General features: G+C 38.4%; 1 protein-coding gene across 3 annotated transcripts in view; it reads left to right on the top strand.

Annotated features, from left to right (window-relative positions):
• Nucleotides 1-12,548, top strand: part of St8sia6 (ST8 alpha-N-acetyl-neuraminide alpha-2,8-sialyltransferase 6) — a 237,710-nt gene extending 225,162 nt beyond the window's left edge. For all 3 annotated transcript variants that reach the window (XM_076572698.1, XM_006989947.4, XM_076572697.1), the window contains 3 exons: nt 2,000-2,112; nt 4,665-4,757; nt 6,112-12,548. In XM_076572698.1, coding sequence (XP_076428813.1) covers nt 2,000-2,112; nt 4,665-4,757; nt 6,112-6,580 — 675 coding nt within the window. In that variant the 3' untranslated portion in view covers nt 6,581-12,548. The remainder of the gene's footprint in view (nt 1-1,999; nt 2,113-4,664; nt 4,758-6,111) is intronic.
• The last annotated feature ends 11,533 nt before the right edge of the window (nt 12,549-24,081 follow it).

Below are 24,081 nucleotides of genomic sequence, written 5' to 3' on the forward strand. Positions count from 1 at the left end.
ATACAATAAATGTATTGTGGCAATTAAAATGTAAAGACAAGCTTATGGAAAGCTCTGTGTGCTTGTTGGGCATCTCCCAGATGCAGTATGAGGAGCAAGTGGCTGTGATCATGACTCAGGGGTCTGCCAGCACTCTGAGGAGCTCAGAACCACAGCAGTCCTAGGATCTTGCCAGCAGTGCCAGTGTCTTGGCTCTGGGGAGAAGGGTGCCTTGGTGTTGTAGCCTTTCCCATACTCTGTGGTTTAGATACTAACATCATGGCCAATTTCCTGTTCCTGGTGATTTAACGTCTGGCTCACAGAACTGCTGAGTGTTGCCCGCTCATCTTTTGTGATGTTGAATGAGCCAGCTCTAACACACAAATGGGACTGTACGATGGCGGAGGCACTGGACCAGCAAGTGCTTATAGAAAACACACTATGAGCACTGTGTTATTCTAGCTCTGGGGTGAGAGATCAGGGGAAACAAAAAATGAAGAAATGTGTGCTCTGCTCACAAGGATGTACATTCTGATGTGAGGGACAAACAGATCTCCTCACTGTGAGATGTAAGTGCAGGGCCTAGGACACTTTATTACATCAAGGGAAATAGAGCAGCAAGGAAAACATGTACCATTGAGTGACAAGGTTTGGTTTTACATGTGGAGGATGTGGGGAAAATGGGCAATGTTTTAGGGTAAACAAAATGGGTAAGTCCTGGGAGGAAATGAAAAAAATGCCATTCTAGAGGATTCCCAAAGCATTCTGGTGGCCATCTGTAGAATTGGCCAGAATAAATCCAATCACTTCACTGAGCCTGTATGTCTAAGGATTAGTGAAGTAAAGAAAGTTTTGATGAATTATCTTTAATTCTACACATCAAAATAAAAGATTTAATGCTATTTTCTAACTTCTTTGTTTTCTCTCTTTTTAATTCTGAACTGCTCCTGTTTGTTGGAAAGACACAATATGGGATTTTTCTCATTTTTCTTTAATTATTCTCTGTAGTAAGAGGTATGGTATGTTCATGGAAGGTAGGGGCAGGAGGATCAGACACCCTAGGCCACCCTCAGCTTCATAGTGATACTGAAGCCAGCCTGGATTACTTGGTAAAATAGCTTCAACAGAAACATTATATTAAGCCGGGTGGTGGTGACACAAGCCTTTAATCCCAGCATTCAGGAGGTAGATGCAGGCAGATCTCTGTGAGTTTGAGGTCAGCCTGGTCCATTGGGCAAGTTCCAGGACAGCCAGGGCTACACAGAGAAACTCTGTAGAAGCCAAAAAAAAATTATATTAGTTTATATACAATAATATTATTTTAAGTCTTATGTTTTATTACATTTTATGTAGTGTTTATCCCTCCCAAGAGAAATGAAACAAACTTACATGATGTTTTCCAAATTATATTCTAATAAGTTGATCATAATGCTATGCATTTATTTATTTAATTAACTAGATATTGTGTGTGTTTATATGTAATGTATGTGCACACATATCTGAGGGCACTCATACACATAGAAACCAGATGTTGGGCGCCTTCCTCAATCGCTGTCCACCTTATGCTCTGAGGAAGACTCTGAGGGAACTCAGAGCTCACTGTTTCAGTTAGACTGGCTGGCCAGCAGACTGGAGCTCCCAGGATGCCCCTGCCTCCTCCTACCCCATGCTAGACTGCAGACATGTCTCTGGGTTTGACATAAGAGCTGAGGATTTGGACTCAGTTCTTGTTTTCACAGCTGATACTCCTACTTAAGGAGTCATACCTCTCGCCCCTGTACTGCTTATTTAAGCCCTGCCCCCCAAGTCTTTTTCTGTTTTTTTTTTTTTTCTTTCTCTTTTTTCTTCTCCTAAGCACACATAAAGAGTTAAGTTTCTGGGATCCAGCTGATGATACTTGTGGTTTCTTTTTTCTTGGGGGTGCTGGGAATTAGATCTCTTCCCCGTAGCCACATTGTAGCCTTGGTTCTAATTTTTAAGCAATCATGTGTCATGATTGGTTTCTGCTCTCTCCCACTAGACCCAGCCTTTTGTGAACTACCCCTATAACCAGTGTGCAGTGGTTGGCAATGGGGGAATTCTGAACAAGTCTCTCTGTGGAGCGGAAATTGATAAAGCTGACTTCGTTTTCAGGTGAGTCTTGTCAAGACGGTTTCTTCTCGAAAACCCAGGAGCTCTTGACGTTTGTTGTAAAGGGAAATAGACACATGTGTCAAGTTTTGTCTGTCTTTGGGATTGTATTGTTAGCATCTATAGGTTATGCAGGTACGCTTTCCTGGAGGTCACCGAACTCGTGAGTTCCTCAGCTCGGTCACACCAGTACCCTAAGGATATGTAAGAAGAAACTGTGAAATTGCCATGAAAGGTTTGGGACTGCAGGATTTATAAGAGCCTCCAGCCTGTGGATGAGTACTGTGGTTACCTTGGAAAGACTCCCAGGAGGATCATTTCTCTGTCCTGGAAGATCTTGGTTCTCACAGACCATTGCAAGGGCATTTACTCTTCAGTAACACTAGGAAAGATGCTGATCTAGACATTTTATAGTCATACACAGCACTGCTTTCCAGCTTGAAAATTAATTCATATTGTGCATCTGCTCAATTCCGGACTTGTAAAGCAGTTTTGTCTGAATACAAGGTAGCTTATGAAAACAGACACAAAGTTGGTTTCTGTGTGTGCCTCATGCTAATAATCACTGATTTGTCCAGCTGTAATGTGACTTAAAAGAGGGAGCAGCAGATGTCTGCATCCTTACTCTCTGAGAGTAACAATTTTGTATATCGAGACCCTTTGGTCTCCATGGATTTGATGCTACTTGTTCTACATATTAACAACAACTACACATGAAGTTAAAAATAGCTCCTCCCTCACTTTCTTCTCATGTTGGTAATTTATATTGGAGGTAATTACACAATGGTCGATATCATGGTCCAGAAATTACTGAACACTCATTGAATTCATGATGGAACAATTTTCACACTTTTAATGTTTCATGTTGACACGGCCAGTATTGGAATGGGTTAGCCATTGTTCATATTCTCAGTGTTTGTGTGTGGTGGGGGAGTCACAATGAAGGCAAATTATGGTTCATGTAATTGGCTTTTTATAGACTTAAAATTCCCCAAACATCTGTGGTGAGTATTATGCAAAAACATTAATTTTACTTTATAGCAGCCATAGAAAGAACAGTTGAGGCTTAAAGTCTAGGAAAAAGTCTCAGCAGATATTTGATTGATAACTTTAAGACAAGGCCTGGGTTTCCAGGTTCTACTTTAGCTGACGCTGGGATTTTTCTGAACACAGTCTTTTCTGAAGTTGCCCATTCAAACTGGAAGCAAAATTAGGGCTACATATGGTTGGTGTCGTTAAAATGTATTTAGATTTTTAAGTCTGTACTTACTTTGCCTATGCTTGCTGGTCGCACATATAAGTTGCCCATTTGTTTTCATTTCAAACATTGGGATCTACAAATTAAGTGTATAAGGAACAAACATGGCCATAACTATATTATATCATATGCTATATCTATACTGTTACATCTGTGTATGCATTTTATATAAATATTTCACATATTATATACCTATGCATATAAAAGGATGCACATACACACATGTGTACACCCTGATGTTTCCCATGAAGTCTCCAGTTATGTTAGAAACCACTTTTAAGCCTAGTTTGGGAGCTCATGAATGTAATCTCAACAGTTGAGAGACTGAGGCAGAAGGATCTTTGAGAGCTCTAGTCAGCCTGGGCTACAAAGTAAGACCCTGTCTTAAACAACAGCAAAGCCACTCTGGATTCTTCAAAAGAATGTATGTCTGTGACTTGTTTCAGGGGGCCACCGGGAAGGTCATTCTGTGGCCTCCTATCTATAATGAGTACGTTTTTTCTGATGTATATTTTATATCAAAGTGGAAAGTACATATTTCATTTATTACTGTGTTTCATAGGGCATGGAGCAGAGTCCTGCAGCCTCATCCATATTACAGATGATGTCAGCTGTACACAGCACTTTTTGAGACACTCAGCTCTCCCTTTCCATGCTCTCCTTCAAAAAGATGGTCTCACTGAAATTTAGAGTATATTCCCTTTTTTCTGTGATTGGAATATACCAAAATTAATATCTTTCATGGTTTTCCAATGGAAAATTAGTATTCCAGGTTTAGGACAGATGAAAACTGCCACAAATGTCCTTCATTAATAACCTAATTTGGTGACAGTTATCCATATAGATATCAAAAGATACTAGTGCTCCTATATAGGCTTTGTTTCTGGGAGACTTTATCACTGTATTTTCAGTGCCTCAGATTCTTTCAGTTTGTACTGATCATTGTGAGAATATAATCACCATCAATCAGTATAGTTGATCTAAGTCACAATTTAATAAAAAGCCTTGAAATCCTTTAGAAGCATGGCAAGAAATGATTTGTCATATCTGGTTTTGATACTTAAAATTGTCAATGAAAATGTTAAAATCACATGAAATGTTGTACAATGTTGAAACATCGTCTTATAGTCCAGTACTTCTTGATATTTTCCAGTGGCCATCAGGTGGATCTGAAGGTCTCATAACAGCATTGGATTCCTCTGCAATTACAACAGTTATCGGATGTGTATGTGTGTGTGTGTGTACATCTGCTTTTTATGGGTTGTCTTTTAAAAATATTTTTCCTTCCTTATTCCAGATGCAACCTCCCCCCAATCACAGGGAATGCTAGTAAAGATGTTGGAAGCAAAACGAATCTTGTGACTGTCAATCCCAGCATCATAACACTGAAGTGAGTGCCCGCAAGTTGCGTAACGCCTCGGAACACTTTCTGATCCTTCACACAGTTCTCCCCCTTCTGAGGCTGACATGCCGCACAGCTGAGCCAGCTTCTGGGGAAACACACAAAAGAATACATCTGCAGAGTCTGACATCTCATCCAGGCTGTGCTTTCATCAGAAGAATGACTCAGCTGTATTTCTAGTGTCCTGAGCTACACGTTTCTAATCAAAGGAGAACTTATCGCTTCAACTTGAAAGCTAGGGGACACGGTGTCTTCCATTTTCTTTCAGAGTCTTCATGTTATGTGCACTTTCCCCTTGGTGCTTTTTGGCCAAAACTGTTTATGAAAGTTTGGGAGGAAGGCTTCATAGCCAGACGAAGCACTGTCGGCTTTCACTTTCTGTAGTTAGTTATTCAGAGTACTTTCCCATGGCTTCTGTGACGTACCTGCTACAGAATGTTGATTTGTTCATAAGCATTCCACATATACTTTGCTCCATTTTTTCCTGTCAAAAAGAGACTGCTAGCCAGGAGGTGGTGGCACACACCTTTAGTCCCAGCACTTGGGAGGCAGAGGCAGGTGGATGTCTGTGAGTTTGAGGCCAGCCTGGTCTACAGAGTGAGTTCTGGGACAGCCAGGGGTACACAGGGAAACTCTGTCTTGAAAAACTAAAAAGAAAAGCTAAGAGAAAGAGAGAGAGAGAGAGAGAGAGAGAGAGAGAGAGAGAGAGAGACTGCTAATAATTAGTAATTGAATAGACTCCTCAAGTTGTTCTAGAATTTGAGTGAAAACTAAACAGTGTAGCTGCCTTCCAAAAGCTAATTGTTAAAAAACTGCACTAGAAGAGTTCTTCCTGAGGTGTCATGTGGAGCATAAGAGGGTGATAGGCCAAATCAGGAAGGAAATTATAACAGAATATATACATGTATATTTTCAGGCAGGCATAGACTCTCTAAACAAAGCTATTTGGTGATTAAATATGTATAATAGATGCATAGCTTATAACTTTTAAATATATATAGACCATGGTATTTGGTTATAAGTAAGTTTAAAGGTACTAAAAAGCCAAAGCAACATTAGATAATGTCGCTGGGTTGTAATATAAAAAATAGAATAAATGTATATCTACTAATAATCTCTGTAGATCAAGAAAGGGGATTGAAGACCAGGTACTGATATTGACTTGATACTTGATTGATGTTCTAAGTCATTGGTTTGACTTTTTAATATAATGGATATAAATGGTTGCATTTTTGACCAGATATATATTCAACATCACATAAAATTATTGCTTTATTATTATTATGATGATGATGATGATGATGATGATTGTGATTTTGTAATTTTAATTTTAATCTGGCAGATACAAGAACTTGAAGGAGAAGAAAGCAAAGTTTCTGGAGGATATTTCCAACTATGGAGATGCCTTCCTTCTCCTGCCAGCCTTTTCCTACAGGGCCAACACAGGCATCTCTTTTAAAGTCTACGAAACCCTCAAAGAGTCTAAAGTTAGGCAAAAGGTTCTCTTTTTCCATCCCATGTACCTGAGACATCTTGCTACCTTCTGGAGAACTAAAGGGGTGACGGCATACCGCCTGTCCTCAGGCTTGATGATTGCAAGTGTCGCTGTGGAACTGTGTGAAAATGTGAAGCTCTATGGATTCTGGCCTTTCTCTAAGACTGTAGAAGAAACACCTGTCAGTCACCACTACTATGACAACAAGTTACCTAAGCGTGGTTTCCACCAGATGCCCAAAGAATATATCCAGATGCTCCAGCTCCATATGAAAGGGATCCTCAAAGTGCAATTTAGCAAATGTGAAATGCCCTGACGTTTCTTAATATGAGAATAGTTTTCATAGGATGTGATAGGTGAGTTGTGGTTTTGCCAAACACTGAAGGAGGAAGGCGCAGAGAGTGGGGGATCACAAAAGAGCTCCCCCACTTGGCTAGACCAAAGCTCCCCACTAACTTTGCAGCTTCCACTCGCCACTCATTCCAACCTTCAACTTTCTCTGAAAATGGAGATCGTGATATCAGTCTAAGACAAGTAAAATGAGGTCATTTTTTTAAAGCCTCCTGGCATAGAATTTGATTTGAGGCAGGGACTCACTTGTTACTATTTGTAATAGCCATTTCCACTTTTACCAGAGTGGTAATGAAATGAGCCAAAGACCCTTCCTGAAGAGAATGGCTGAATCACGAGGACACATTTCTTACTCACAGCCCTTCCTTTATTAGTAATATCTTCCCATTATTCTCTCTCTCCTAAAAGAGTACATACAAAAATGTACCATTAAACAAGAAAGCGTTGATTATTCAGGAAGAAAAAAATTTTTTTACTTGGCATTGTGCCTGTCTTTGGTTCAGTTTCCTTATGATGTTAGCTGCATTGAGGTGTTGGTTGGATTTGGGGCATTTTCTTGCCCCTTTTGTCTACATTTTCTTTGCCTTTATCATTTCATATCATTTTGTACTACCTGCTTTTCTCCCCGTACCCGCACCACTACTGAAAGGATCCACTCAATGACATAAGTAGTTACAATGCTCACTGCTTCTCACCTATTATCTTGTCTGTGGAGTTACTCATCCAGTTTTTAAAAATGTGGAACAGCTGTTTGATGCCCAGCCCTGGGACCAGGCTCTGTGGGAGGGTATGAAGATATTGCCACTGGCAGAAAAGCAGGTACATGTCATTAATGGATAAGATACCACAGTTGTTGTCATGACTGTCACAAGCACAGTGCTGGACGGATCCTAGACAAGAATAGTGATGTCTGATCTAGTGGAATCAATGTCATTGTAACTAGTTCAGAGAAGAGATGGTTCCAGATTTAAGACTAGAAAATAGCCAAGTCTTACTTAGCAAACTAAGAGGATTCTAGGTAGAGGGGATGTAACAGGAAGAGAATGCTGTTCCCTTGATTCTGATCATCAAAACAAGTGTGCTAAAAGGCAGAGCAGAAAGCTGCCCTACAAACTCCATACTGGGAGAGGGTACAGTGGTTAGGGATGATGGTTTTTGCACACACTGGTGAAGTGGGAGTAATTCGGACACAGTTGCTTCAAGAGGAAGACTTGGGATGGAAACACTCAGCATATTTCTCCAGGAGAGATGAATGTTTTCATGAGAAATTATACCTGTAAGCATCAGTCTAGAGTAAAATTTGAGTAAACAAATATGATCATTTTACACTCTTTGCTGATGTCCCAGTGACACCCCTTAATGTAAGTCATAACACATTTATTAAGTTATTTGACAAATATACATGTGCATGCATTCCTGCTTATCCATGGATATTTCCAAGAAATCGAGTAGGAGTATAGAAGATGAGGTCCACATGCCAAGATAACTATAAATTTCATTTTTAATTCTTAGCTGAGCCAGGTTGTTGTATATCAAATGCTTTTTTTGAGGAAACACTGTGCCATAAATTCTTCATTCTGATATAACCTTGTATTTGACATTTGTGATGTTATTTCAAGTTTACATTTCTTTTGTTCTTTTATAGCAAATTAAACTTACTAGCTTTTAAATTTATCAAAGGTTCATATATAAATATTTTTCAAAAGGTAAAAGGCTTTTTGTTACATAAAATCAAATTTATTTATTATCTTTCTTCTTCTGGTGAATAGAGGCTCTTTTATGCTGCTGCTAATGGATTTAATTAGCTTTAAATATCTCCTAGCAACATTGGTCATGTTTCAATCATGCTATTAGCAAAGAAATATTTTTTAAAGTAGATCAGAAAACTGTCCTTTTTATAGTTAATAAAAATGTTTCTCAAAATATTTTATGGCTAGAAGAAACAAAGTCTTTTTGATAGTATTAGAAATACATGATTGATGGACAAAAGTGGTAGACTATACTGACTTAAATTATTAAATAAACAATGTAGAGATGTTATAAAATGTTCTAGCAAAAATTATGTCTGGCCAAGAAGTTCTGAACTTACTTTGTGTTTTTCCATATAAAATGCTATTTTAACTCAGGAGATTTTAAATATATATATATAAAATAGCTCTTCAGTGTCACACATGTGGATTTCAGAAATTCTCAAGATAGCATGAGATTAATGATCCTGGTGATAGCTCTGTTTCAACAAAAATTCAGTAGAAAAAAAAAATTCTTGAAACTTCTGTGTCGAAAAGCACAGAGTTCTCCACATGCAATTCATCAATCCATTTCTTGTTTCATGTCTGTGTTGCCAAACCGGATTGTGTTTGAAGTTTTCTCACAGCTCTACCTGGATGAACACAGGCCGTGGTCAGAAGAGTCCCTGAGATTCCCTGAGTGCTGTAGTCAGCTCTTCTGGTGCCTCGTCCACAGAGCTACAGGATGGAGTTTGTAGCTTTTTTTGGTGCTTTGATCAGTGTGAAATTTGCAGCAATTCACTGCCATGGGGCAAAAAGAACTATGACTAATAGTTTGCAGTTCCCAAAGCTGATATGCTGTTCTTAAAATCTTATGTTTTGTGTTGGGCACTGGATGCATTGTAGGCCACCTGTGTGTCTCCAACACATTCCTACTTTGAATCTACTTCCCACATGGGTCTGTAGTTGTGATTTTACCATAATTTGGGGCTTCTGGCTGTTACTCAAACTCTCTTTAAAAGAGTCCATATCTAACAAGAGTGGGTGGCTCATTTGCATCTTGATATTTCCTACCTGGGTGATCATCACTCTCCCTCTGTTCCCTATGATCTGCCAATAATGCTCTTTGGTTCTCAAAATTAAAATGGCTAAAAACATTCTAAAATATGCCAGCATATGAATTGTGGTAATTCCTGTGTATCAGCTAAATAATTTGTAAAACAAAACTCAGTTCTTTTTGTTTCTTAATGGTGTATAATACTATCTCAAGCTTCCACCAACATCAACACACACACACACACACACACACACACACAATGACCATCAACTCCTTGTAGACTTACAGATTAACAATATGATAACACTGTCAAGGAGTCTCTGTGTGGTGAGCATTGCTTAACTGCTGGTAGGTGGGTTGAATTTGATATTCTGCTACTAAATTCCAGTCTATCTATAGGCATTAAAGATAGGTAGTCTGAATACTAGTGCTAGGTAATGGTAGACTTTCAGTTAGGAATTTTAGGATACCACATGTTTCAAGGTTCTAAGAGAAATACTAGGTTGCTTGATTTTATTTTCTGTTTGCTGTTCAACATCATTGGACAATGTAACAGAACAATAAAATTCCAAAATAATTTCTTACCAAATCCAAAGGAAAATAAGAAATACACATTCCAGTTTATCATTGATAGTGCTTCATGTGAGAAGGACTCTGTGGATAAAGGTATAGGTTTTTTTTTTTTAACTCTCAAGAAAGACAAAGACAGTGCCTGGGTTTCATGAAAGATTTCATACCACATGTAAATTTAAACGTAGTAAATGTATGGACTTTCAACAGATAATCAAGGACATTCTTTTCCTTGAGTACTTTCTTTGTATAGAATACTGAATTGCCATAAATCAGATCCATTTTTGCTTATACCTTTTTCCTTGCTTACAAAAAATCTTGCTAGTTAAATGACTTATCTTGTCAAGTATTCTGAATCATTTCAGGAAATTTAGGGAACTTTGGGAAAATTTTAAAAATTCCATATAGGAGGTATACTATGATCTTAAACTATTGCAGAAGTATAGTTTTGATGTGACATATACAATTTTTTATTTATATAATATTATATGAAAATGTTATTTTGCTATTAAACATTGAAGACATTGCAAGGATCTGTTATATCTGATAGACATAGGAAGAGTCCTTCTCTATACATAATCCAAAAACACAGATTGTTTAATATTTTCTGTTTATGTGTGGTTCTGAAGGCTGGATAAAAACACCTCTTGACTTTTATTACTCTGGCTCATTACTCTTCTAGGATCATTCATCTTTCTATAAAAATATTCAAGTGGTAAATGATAAAGATGTATTGCTTATGTAATGGAGACAGTCAAATTCCTTTTTAAGCAATTTATTTAAATTTATTTTATGTGCATTGATGTTTTGCCTGCATGTATGTCTGTGTGAGAGTATCCGATCCCCTGAAACTGGGGATAGAGACAACTGTGGGCAGCCATGTGGGTGCTGGGAATTGAACCAGTGTTCCCTGGAAGAGCAGCCAATGGTCTTAACTGCTGAACCATCTCTCCAGTCACAACAGACAGTCAAACTCTTTAAAAGGGAGTTTTGTAACAAAGATCATTACATGGGAAGAAGTGTATGCCTCTACAGCACCATGGGAGACAAGAAGTCAGGCTCCAGATAGATTAGATGATAGCAAAGTAACAGCATAAAGCTAAAAGAAAAAAATACATAAAGGTTGCACTTCTGCACATGACCAAGGGTAATTATTTTAAGTAACTAAGCTAACAAATGACAGATGTGTTTATATTAAAATGCAATATTTCTACTTACTAAATGACCTATCAATACTCACGACAGACATTTCAGGGGACTGCCATCAACAAGTAAAAATTTTAAATGAGCAAATGTTGACATGGATGTGGTTTACTAAGGAAAAACCTGGGTAGCTAATTAGAACAAGAAGTAGTCAAACTGACTAATATCCTGAGAAGTGAAAATTGGAGTGAATGCTACATCCATTTTTTCAGCAAAAGTTAGTGACATCATTAAGTCCTAGTGTTGGTGGATGTATAAATTAATTCCACATTTTGGAAAGCAGTTTGGAAATGCTGAGTGAAATTTATCCCACAGCTGTCCTATGGCCCAGCCATCTCACTTTAGGCTTTATGTGCCAGAGAACTTCTAGGAGACAAATATTGAGACAGACAATTAGACAAAGAATTTTTCATCTTGGGAAATTAATGAGTTAAGCTTGGTGGTTATATAATGTGAAAAATAATACAGCTGTTAGAAAGCAACTTGCTATAGGGAGATATAATAATGATAGGTCTTAAAGTTTTAGCATAAAGGAGAAATGAGCTTTATCAATGCCATTCCGTTACTTAAAAGTATATACTTCAATGCACATTTATCAAAGTCATATGCGAAATACAAGAAGCGTGTCTACTTAGGAGAGGGTAATGGGAGTGAGCTTAGGGATAAAACATGTCATCGCACAGCCATGGACACATAGATTCTTATTCTCATATAAAGTATTTTACTAATATAAAAATAGAATCTGAGACACAAAACTGTAAGTAATTTACATAAGGTTGCATTATAGGAGCAAAGGTAGCATCCAAACTCTCATGTCTGACTATAAAGCCATTTCCCCCCAGTATGCAAGTACAGAGGGAAAAGAAAAGCCAAGGCCATAGCTACAACTGACATATAACTGACCAAGTATATTGAAAGTGTACAACCTGAAAAGTTTTGACCTGTGCATACTCATGAAGCCATCTCCACTACCAATAGGCACATCCATTTCCCCCTCCCGCCCCCAATGTTTCCTAGTGCTATTTTGTAATCAGTTCTTCTTACTGCCTGGTGTTTCTACCCTTGTTCCTAAGGTCTGCTTTTCTATAGACTAGCTTACATTTTTACAATATAGACTGTTTACATTTTTTTAGAATTTTGTACAAATGAAATCATGTTATGTATAACCATGTGCTGTCTTGCTCTTTTTCTCAAAATGATACTACGAAGATTGATTTTTGTTTGTGTATCAGTGGTTCGTTTCTTTATTTTCTGGGTGGAATCTTGTTATGTAAATGTACCACAATCTGTTTATACCCTCACCTGTTTATATACAATTTTGTTGTCTAATGGTTGTGGATGCTACTAATAAAGTTATCACCAACACTCATGTCCAAGCTTCTCTGACTGTGCATTGTTATTTCTATGGGGCAAAATCTAGTGTGGGAATGATTAGGTCACATGGTCAGTGTATGACTAACATCTTTAGCAACTAGTTGACTGATGAAATTTTAAAGTTTACTTAATTCTAATCTGCTGAGTTTTCCTACTTTCTGTTTGAAATCACAAACTCTTTGTCAAATCCAAGGTCACTGAGATCTTCTGTGTTTTTGTTTAGGGGATTTATAGCTTAGTTCTTCCATTTTAGGTCTGTGAGCCACTTTGAGATAATTACATTTTGTGTATATTTAAGGTATGAGGTAAAGTTCAAAGTTAGTATTTTACATATATCAAAAATAGTTGGCACATATCTACAACTTATCCAGTAAACTTAACTAAAGGGATATTTAGACTTATTTACTTGTGGATTCTATCTACTTTCATTTATTTATCTGTTTTGATGTCAATATTTTAATTGTTTTATGTCAAATGTTTTATAAGTTTTGAAATAACAAAGTATGGATACTAATCATATACTGTGTGTATGTGTTTTGCTATTCTGAAAGATTTTGTATAACTTTATTGTTTTGCCATTTGTATGTTTGGTAAAATTTACCAGCAAAATCACTTGGGATATAATTTTCCATGAGGGAAGATTTAATCTCAAGCAATTTCTTGAATAGACATGGGACAATTCAGCCTGTTATTTTCTAGAGCATAATGCGTGCCCTGAAAAGAGTGTATCCTCTTACTGTAGGTGGCGAAACTGAGCATTGCAGAGTTGTTCATAACTTCCATTTTCCTCTAATGCCGTGTTGTCTGCTGTGATTCCCTCCATCCTTTTTTTCTTGGAAATACTTGTGTCTTCTTCTTTCTCAATTGACCATCTCAGAGAACCAGCCTTTGGATTCCTGAGGGGATCTTCAATGTTTATTTTTCTTTCTTTCAGTTTCATTTTCTTTTATTTTTTAAGTTGTTTTTTAACATGGGAAACACATGCTATTTAGATCCTTTTCTCCACAATTTTTTTTCAGTGCTGGAGGGTAAATTCAGGACTTGCACATGTTAGACAAATGCTCCTCCACTGAGCAGCTTCCCCAGCCCAAATTTGATGCATTTTGGTTTCCTTTCTGTTTCCTCCCCCAAGTCCATGTCTGGCTAGCTCTCTTCCATCCTCATTCCACCACTGTGTTTTTATGACACATGCATTCTGCTACCCTTTACTGTCTCTTTCTCACCACTCATGGTTCCCTTTCTCTGTTTATGACCTATATCTACACACACATGTAAATATATTTATATATACATCCCTATACAAATTTAAATCTAACTTCTTCATGGTATTTGCCTTTCTGGATCAGGCTTATTTGTTCAAAATAATCATTTACAGCTCCACACATTTTTTTTTGCAAAATTCCATTATTTATTTTTCTGCATGGTCTCATGAGATTCCATTGTGTATATGTAGCACTTTTTCTTTACCCATTCATTATTAGTGGACATCTAAGCAGGTTCTGTTTTCTGCCTATTGTAAATAGAGAAGCCATGAGCATGAACGGGCCTGCATCCTTAGGTTATGCTGATCTTCTAGTACTTTCTGTAGGGTTGGATTTGTGGATATGTACTATTTAAATCTAGTTTTGTCATGGAATATCTTGTTTTCTCCTTCTATGGTGATGGAAACTTTTGTTGGGTATAGTAATCTAGGTTGGAATCGCTGTCTCTTAGTATCTGCAGAACGTCTGTCCAGGTCCTTCTGGCTTTGAGTTTCCATTGGGAAGTTGGGTGTAATTCTGATAGGTCTGCCTTTATATGTTACATGACATTTTTCCTTTGCTGCTCTTAACATTCTTTCTTTATTCTGTATGTTTAGTGTTTTGACTATTAGTGGCAAGGGGACTTTTTTGTGGGCCAGTCTATTTGGTGTTCTGTATGCTTCTTGTACCATCATGGGCATGTCTTTCTTTAGGTTGGGAAAGTTTTCTTCTATGATTTTGTTGAATATATTTTCTGCGCCATTGAGCTGGAATTCTTCTTCTATCCCTGTCATCCTTAGGTTTGGTCTTTTCATGGTATCCCAGACTTCCTGGATGTTTTGTGCTAAAAATTTGCTGGATTTAACATTTTCTTTGACTGGTGAATCTATTTCCTCTATTGTATCCTCAATGCCTGAGATTTTCTCTTTGATCTCCTGCATTCTGTTGGTTATGCTTGCCTCTGTAGTTCTTGTTTGTTTACTCAGATTTTCCTTTTCCCAAATTCTTTCAGTTTGTGTTTTCTTCATTACCTCTATTTCAATTTTTCAAGTCTTGAACTGTTTCCTTCACCTGTTTGATTGTTTTTTGGGGAATTTCTTGGCTTTCTTTAAGGAATTTCTTCCAATTTTTTGTTTGCGTTTCTCTCTCTCTCTCTCTTTTTTTTTTTTTTTTTTTTGGAGCTGAGGATTGAACCCAGGGCCCTGTGATTGCTAGGTAAGCACTCTACCACTGAGCTAAATCCCCAACCCTTTTTCTCCATTTCTTTAAGGGAATTTTTCATTTCCTCTTTTAGGGCCTCTATCATCTTCACAAAGTTGTTTTTAAGTTTGTTTTCTTCTGGATCATCTGCTTTGGGATATTCAGGTCTAGCTGTTGTAGAGTCACTAGGTTCCAGTGGTGCCCTATTGCTCTTTATGTTGTTTAATGTGTCTTTACACTGCCATTTACCCATCTCTTCCTTTAATCTATACAGGTGGAGCTCTGGGTCGCTCTTCTTCCAATTGGTGCAGATGGGACCTGTGGCTCCTGTGGTTGCTCTTCTTCCCAATTGGTGCTGCTGCCCAGGGGAGGGCCTTGGAATGTGCCTCTGGGCCCTAATGGCTAGAGAACTGGACTGTCCAGTCTGGGGATCAGGGCCTTACCTCTTCCCAGTTGGTGCAAGGGGGAGTATTGGGTATGCTGACCTTATGATACATATCCAAAGGTGGTACAGCTGGCTCATTCCACAGTCCACTTGGCAACTACACAAAAACTCGACCTGTATTATCTTATTTAAAACTAAAGTCTTTGTGGTGCCTTATTTTTTTTTTCTTTTCTCTTTCTGACACACTTTTTATGGTGATTTTTAGGTCAATCTGTGCTTCTAATATCTTTGCTTGTTTTGAGGCAGGCTTTATAGCTCATACTAGCCTTGAACTCTTGGTCTCTTGTCTCCACTTTTCAAGTGGCATGTGCCATCACAATTGTCTGTATTATTTTCACTGCACAAGTGAGAAAATTGAGGCTAAGAAATTTACCTAATATCATATGATATTCAAGTATCAGAACCAAGATTCAAGTACAGAATGGATGCCCAAAGGCTGTGAGCTGAGGCAGAATTTTATATTGTTCAGTTTTATTGCTACTTACTGGTGGTATTCATTTGAGAAATATTACTGCAATGTTTAAAATTTTAGAACTTTACCATCATCACATTGGATTTTTATTTTACCATCATATTCTTTATCAGAGTTTTTATATACTTATATTCTAGCTTGAGACATTATCATGTTAGGACCAATTATATATTTTATATATATATATATATATATATTTTTTTTTTTTCAAGACAGGGTTTCTCTGTGTAGCTTTGTGCCTTTCCTGGAACTCACTCTGTAGCCCAGGCTGGCCTTGAACTCACACAGATCCACCTGGCTATGCCTCCCAAGTGCTGGGGATTAAAGGCGTGCACCACCACCACCCGGCTATATATTTTATATAACAATTTATATATGTTTTATAATTTTATATGTTTTACTATGTGTATTTTATATTTTGAAGTATCCATTGTATTATATACTCCAGAGTTCTTTTTTCAAAAATGAGTGTTTAGTGTGGAAAATTAAGACCCCGTGGTGCTTTTAAATGTTTGTGTGTGTGTGTGTGTGTGTGTGTGTGTGTGTGTGTGTGTGTGTGTGGAGAGAGAGAGAAATCCAATAAAATATCATGGAACTATTATCATATTCTCTGTCTTTTGCTGACCTCAAAGAACTTTAACATTTTTAGCTCACCTAGTACTGTGTTCTTTGATGGTTAATACTACTGGTCTCATTTGATATGGAAATATGGATAATCAAAAATCAAGGCTAATTGTAAACAAAACTAATAGCAAGTTTGTAGAATGCAGGCAGACAATATCCAAACTTTGTTATCATGCATTAAAGATTTGTGCCATGACAAGCTCTCTAGATAATGCTTTTCATGTGTTACTATGAATTTTCCCAAGATCTCAAGGTAGCTTTCTGATTTCACAGATGAGAAACCATGAAAGACTCAAGTTCTTTCCGCTACAAATATCAAAAGCCCCACTAATGTGGCCTGAGCTCTTTGGCATTCTTGGTCCACAGATCTATGTGCAGACAGAACAGCTAATCCTCTGGTCCTGGCCTCATTTTCCCATGAGTATCTCAACCCAGCTTAGCTCAGTGTATTGATCTCAACCTAAGTCTAGCTGTTGGATAAATGCCATACCTTCAGGGATTACATCATAAATTGAGACATGCCCAAAGCAGACAGAACCACTTCTGGACCAGGTCAGAGATGGAAAGAATTAACTTTCTTCACAAACTCCAGCAAACCCTTATTTCTAGTTGCCTCAAAGTGTTCATGAGCCCACAGCTGAATCAGTCATTGATGAGAGGATTTTATATATAAACTTGACATTTGGTCCTATTCCAGCTACATAGGTGTCTAAGGAGGGCAGGTGTGCATAGATAATAGGGTTATGCTGGAAGAGAAAGAACAGTGGGAGAGATGCTGTGTGGGCCTCAACCATGTTGGTTAAAGAAAACTTTCTTGTGTCACTCTACTCTAAAGAGTTCAAACTGGTGTCTGAACCCCAGCATCACTGATTCCAAATTCCATGGCCATTCTCACCCTGAAATTTACTAGGATACCACCCTGCCAATGAGAGAATATGCTATAACACTTAGATTTCCTTTCACAACATTAGTCGCTAGACCCAAAATACAGTCATTTAGAAGCAATGCTGATTTAAAACTACCTTCTACAAATTCCTTTGGGTCATGGATAACTCTTCTGAGCTAAATCAAAATGGAATATATAGGACTCGTTCTTATTTGCCTTTCTTTTAAGAAAATGACTTGGTTAATTTTATATCAAATACGTGAAATGAAATATTTGCTCTTAAGTGAAGTCTGAGAAATTGCTATTAAAACTCGAGAGTAGACTCTGTGCTTTTGATCTTTGGGTAAATATATATTTTAATATGTTGTCTAAAGCTGATAGCTTTAGGGGTTGGCAACTCTTTATTATGTACTCACATGTTTCTCTTTTAAGAATCATGAAGTTCTCTGCATCTTGAGAGCACCATAATAGCCTAATCTTTAGGGAGTGGTTGGTCCTAAGCAATAAATGTCTCTAGTAATTTCTTCTTCTATTTTGTATCACTAATGTGTCAGCTTGTGGAAAATTTATTATTAACGTGATAATCTCATGTCCTGCATTTTCCAGACCACCTTAGTTCATTCCTGTTCATTCTCACGGGGGAGGGGGGTATCCAGTTTTAATGACATTGTGTGTGATCATCTATGTTCTTTTAAATTGGGTTTTCATAGACAGAATTCTTTATGTTATGCAGAGAACCTTGTAGAAAGTTTGATGTTCAGATTTTAAAATCTCTGGAGACCTCTTCGGCTGGTAAGGTACTTGCCAAGCAAGCATGAGCATCTTCACCCAGAGGCTCAGCACCAACATAAATATAATGCCCAGCATGGCATCACATGTATATAATCCCAGTGCCAGAAAGATGGAAGCGGGCGGCTGCCTATGGGATACTGATCAGCCAGCTCTGTGAACTCCAGGTTAAGTGGAGACCATTCTCAAAAATAAGGTGGAAAATGGTTGACAAAGATGTCTGATGTCATTTTCCAGCCTCCATATGCATGCACATATACACTTGCACCTCAGAAAATGAGCACATAAAACATGCACAGCCCCTCTTGGCTAGGGATGCAACATTTCTACCTCTCTGGGATTCAAGGAGATAGTGATGAGCCTGGAGAGATGGCTCAGTGGGTCAGTGGTAAAGATCACTGGTTGTTCTTCCAGCGGACCCAAGTTCAATTCCCAGCATCCACATTTGTAACTCTAGCCCCAGGGGATCCAATGCCTGTTCTAGCCACTACAGGCACCAGGCATACATACCTATGGTCCACAGACAAACAAACAGGCAAAACATTCATACACATAAAAACAAATTATATAAAAAAGGATATTTGGTCATATCTGAGTTTTAACTGTCACCTTGACACACCATAGAACCACCTGGGGAAAGAGTCTGAGGGAGAGAAGTGCTTTGGAGATCAGGGTGACCTGTGGGCATGTCTGTGGAAGATGGTCATAATTGCCTTAACTGACTCTCTTCACATCACAGCGGGAAAGTGGGCAGCACCACCCATGGAGTTGGGCACTGGACTACATGAGTAGAACAAGTTGACTGAGCAGGAAGCATCTGCTCTTGACTTTGGATGTGAAACCTGGGAACAGAAGCTAAAAAGAACCCATTCTCACCTAAGTTGCTTCTTGATAAGGTAGTTTATCACAGCGGCAGAAATGAGACTAGAATAGGAGTATGACCCTTGTCATGGAAATTGTGGGAGTTTTGGATGTGTTTTGCCTACCAGGGGGAAAGGATTTTGTGTATTGAATGTGCCATTTTTGAGAAAGACTCCATAAATATAGGAGGCCAGTCTGGTGCTTTGCATTATCTAAAGTGGGTTTCTTTGAGGAAGGTGAAAATTTTAAGTATTATTTATTTTCTTGTTCTTTGTGCTAAAAGATGTGCTCCAGGGATTACCTTCACAAATTAAATGTTTTCAATGATTTAAAGGCAAAATCGCCTGATGTTCAAAAATCTTAATGTTTAACTTTTGTCAGCTCCTCAAAATATTTCTAGGTAAAATTACGGTTAGACATTAATGCTGCTGGGGTAATTATATAACCCCATAAGCACCAGAAAAGAAAAAAGAAAACCAGCAATGTGAGGACCAGTGCTGGTCTGAATCACAGCCCCATTGCCAAGCTGCTCAAGGGGGAGGCACCAGTATTTATTTTCCCTGTTGATGAAATGATTCTCCCACTTGCATGACACTGAGGGGATGTAAAAGCTTCATTGTCTGCTCATGTTGAAAATAATTATTAACATTTGGGCTGTATCTAGGAAAACAGCCCTCTGATACCTGTTTCCTTCCTTCCTTCCTTCCTTCCTTCCTTCCTTCCTTCCTTCCTTCTTTCCTCCCTTCCTTCCTTCCTCCCTCCCTCCCTCCCTCCCTCCCTCCCTCCCTCCCTCCCTCCCTCCCTTCCTCCCTTCCTTTTATTCTTTTTTCTTTCTTTTTCTTTCTTTCTGTCTGTCTTCTTCTTTGGTCTGTCTTTCCTGTTTTTTGAGAGGCTACTAAATTCTGCAATTTCTAATTAAATGTTAATACCTTCAGCTTCTATATTTGCTTTCAGTTAGTAAATATCTTTGGATTAATAGATTTTTTAAAAAATAATTTGTCTTGTTATTTTGTCATGACCTGTTTACAGTGCTTGCATTTACAAAAGTTAAGTATTATTTTGTATAAATGTCCACTAAATAAATATAGTTTCTGCATATGGTATTACCACAGTGGGGGGTATCATGTAATGAATTAACTGGTTGTAAATGACCAAAACCAAATTCAAGCCTAAGAAAATAACTTTTAAGATTTTATTAAACTGTAACTAATTTTCCCTGAGTTCATGATCTCTTTGAGATTTCATTGACTTCTTTGAAATTGCTATTGACTAATTTATCCTCTTTTATAGATGAGAAAATGTCAAAAGAATAGGAACTTAAACTAACCTACATAGCTGAAAACAGAGACTGAGGAAGGTACATGTTGTAGCTTTTATTTTGAAATAGTTTGTATTTACAGGAAAATTATAGGAAGAACATAATAAGCTCTTCATTAACCTCTTCACAAGGAATTGCCACTTGATTTGAGAGTAAATGGATGAGGTCATGATCCTTTGGCCCGAATCAGCAAGTGTTTCCCAAGACTAAGACAGGGTTGTCCTTTTACATAACCCCAATAAAGTTAGCAATGAATTCAGGGAAGATAACTGTCTTTCTTAAGCAACATGCTAGAAGGCTCCTCCTTCTTAATAAAGAATAACTATATAGATATAGATATATACACATGCACATGTCTATCATTTAGAAGTTTCTATAAAGTATTTTCACAGTGTTTTTGCTGTGTTTGCTATATTGTAATCAACTAGTTAGTGCCATTTTGAGTTGTCAGGAAATGAGGTGAGACCACTTCAGAAAATCCTTTTCATGATGATTCATTTGTAGACAGCATTTTAACTGCCTTCTTGACCTCTAAGAAGTAAATTAGGAAATCCAGCATGGTGACAGCAGATTCCCCCCCCCCCCAACAACTCCATCAAGTGAACTTACTGGAGTAGTCAAAATACACTTGGGTCTTCTAAGGCTTCGGGGCATCTTTAGCGAATATTGAGGTCACGCTGTCGTCATGGGTGTTCAACATTGTTACTAAAGACCACAGGTTTCCCACATCTTCATCCCTCTTCTAGCAGGCTTAGTCCTGCTTCACAGGTCTGACCAAGGAGGGAACACCGTAGTCTCCCTGAGACATGCATTCTCAGAACGCAGTTTCTTTCCATCCAGATGTGGAATGATGAGAACTGAGCGGTTCTGACACTCAATTGTCAAGCCACATACCCACCAGAACTCTGTGAGTGTAAAACATTGATACACAGAGGGTATCTTCATTAGGTTTTCCATTGCTGTGATAAAACATCATGACTAAAAGCAGCTTGGGGAGGAAAGCATTTATTTCACCAACACTTCCAGGTCATAGTCCATTACTGAGGGAAATCAGGGCAGGAAACTGGAGGCAGGAGCTAATCCAGATCCCATGGAAGAGTGCTGCTTACTGGCTTGCTTCTCATGACTTACTCAGGTTGTTTTATTATAGTATCCAAGACCACCATCCTGGGAATGGTACTACTCACAATGAGCAGGGCCCTCCCACACCAATCATTAAAAAAAATACTTACCCTCATACCTACAGGCTAATCTTACAGAGGTGCTTTTCAATTAAGATTCCCTTTCCCCCAAAAATGAGGAAACTAGCCAGCTCACAAAGGAAGACATAAAACCATGTCACGCTCTTACATGATCTGTCACACATGAAAAAATTGAATTTTAACTCAAGATCCTTGACAGATATATGGTAAAAGTACATGTATAATATTGGGTCTTTAGAGATATGACTTGTCACTAGGTGCAAAGCATCTTGGTTATGATCAGCATCATGAACTCGATTCAGACACTGGCCGTTCTCAGCTGCTACGTTTGAGGCACATTCCCAAGGAATTAAGTCATTCTTATTTGATTTTACTATAGTCTCAGAGCTGAAAGATGTTTTATTGTTATTACTAATTTGTGGTGCTGGGATTAAACCCAGAACTCTGTACATACCACTTAGTTATAGCCCTGACCCCAAAGGTGTCATATTATTGAAGTTTCTAATGTTTCAACTAAACATCAGACCTACTGGATTGATGAACCTAGATTTCCTTCCCTGCTAGAGATGGAGATGGTACCTCCTTGGCAAGCAACCAGTTCTCAGCAACACCTGCTTGTACAAGGTTGTCGTCCTAGCCTCTAAAGTTCTATACTCTCCTAAACCATGAAGCCAAAGGGCAGTACTTTGCCTGAAATGAGGAAAAGGAAAACAGACCACTTTAGAAGCAGATGGCTCTTGGAAGAATTTCTGATACAGCTAATTATTTCCTTAAATTGCCACAAAAATCTTCTACAGTAATTGGCTATAACTTTAAATAAATATGTTTGTCTTCAACATTAAATAATCTGAGAAGGCCAATTAGTCCAAGACAGAGGAAATGAGCAGCAAGAATTGTCATAAGAGAGCACATTTTTTACCATTACATCCATCTTAATGTGAGCTATGTGATATGTTCGTTGCCAAATTATTCTATATAGCTCAACTCCTAAGATTTCATGATGAGTTTAAGATAGAAAGTTGCTTATTTGATTTAAATCGTGCTTTTCTCCATATCCTCTCAGTTTTATTTTTTAAAAAGACTTATTTATTTTTATTTTATGTTTGGGTGTTTTGCCTGCATGTTGTGCCTGTGCACCAAATGCGGGCAGTGCCTGCAAAGGCCAGAAGACAGTGTCTGGCCCTCTTGAACTGGAGTTAACAAATGGTTTTCAGCAGCCATTTGTGTGCTGGGAAATGAACTTGAATCCTCTGCAAAAGCAGCAAGTGCTCTTAACTACTGAGCCATCTCTCCAGCCCCCCACCCACCCCACCCTCTTTTTTTTAAGAGGTCTCCTGTATCCCAGGCTGGTCTGGAACACACTGCAGCCAAGGATGATCTTGAAGTTCTGGTCTGTCTGCCTCTCCACCCTGACTGCTGAGACGATAGATGTTTACCACCATGCCCAGTTTAACCCTGCTGGGGTTTGAACTCAGGGCTTGATGCCTGCTAGGCAAGCACTCTGCCAACTGACCAACCTAAATGCCCATCCTCTCAGCTTAACTTCTTAAGTGCTTTGGGGTTTTTGAATATGCAATGAGATAGAAAACCAATTTAAAGATCTAATATGTACAATCACATTAAAAACAACTGCTCTCTTGTTAATTCTTCAAATATTTATAAAATAGCTACTCTCTGGGCTAGTAGCTAGATACACCAACACCATCCAATGTACTCTCAAGACACTTAGCTGGAGGTGGAGTTTAGTAGTATTGTAGCATGAATCTTAAAAGTTCTTATTAATAAAATCAAACCTGAGGCGAGTTATTGGGGTCCATGCTGGTAGATCAGAGAGACAGAATGAGCCACAGCTATCTCACCTTGCCAATTCCTCAGCTGGTCCTGTTTCCTCAGACTGGAAGCTTCTGTGTCCTCATCCCAATGGCTCTCAGCTGAACTGCTGCTTAAAAGCCTGAATGCTTATCCAGCCAAATGCTTAACCAGCCAAAAGCCTCTAGTTTCTGGTCCTCATGCCTTATATATCTTTCTACTTTCTACCACCACTCCCTGGGATTAAAGGCTGGCTTTCTGGGATTAAAGGCGTGTGTCACCATGCTTGGCTGTTTCCAATGTGGCCTTGAACTCACAGAGATCCAGAGGGATTTCTATCTCTGGAATGCTAGGATTAAAGGTGTGAGTGCCACCATTTTCTAGCCTTTGTATCTAGTGGCTGTCTGTTCTCTGACCCCAGATAAGTTTATTAAGGTACACAATATTTTGGTGAACACAATACCACCACATCTTTTTAGCCTCCTCCTTAAACCAAGTCAGAAATTGAAGTGTGGTTATGGCTTTATCAAAAGGCATCTTCTGAGGCCAGGACAATATGGCCCCATCCCTGAAGTGGCCTTCGCATCCGGAAAAGGTACGGTGCCCTTTTCTTCGAAGGCAGCTTAACAGGCAGAGGGCCGATGGATTCTGTTGTACAATGGAACAGCAGCTGAAAGCTCATGCCTCT

This window comes from Peromyscus maniculatus, chromosome 5 (assembly GCF_049852395.1).
Source record: "Peromyscus maniculatus bairdii isolate BWxNUB_F1_BW_parent chromosome 5, HU_Pman_BW_mat_3.1, whole genome shotgun sequence".
NCBI lineage: Eukaryota > Metazoa > Chordata > Mammalia > Rodentia > Cricetidae > Peromyscus > Peromyscus maniculatus.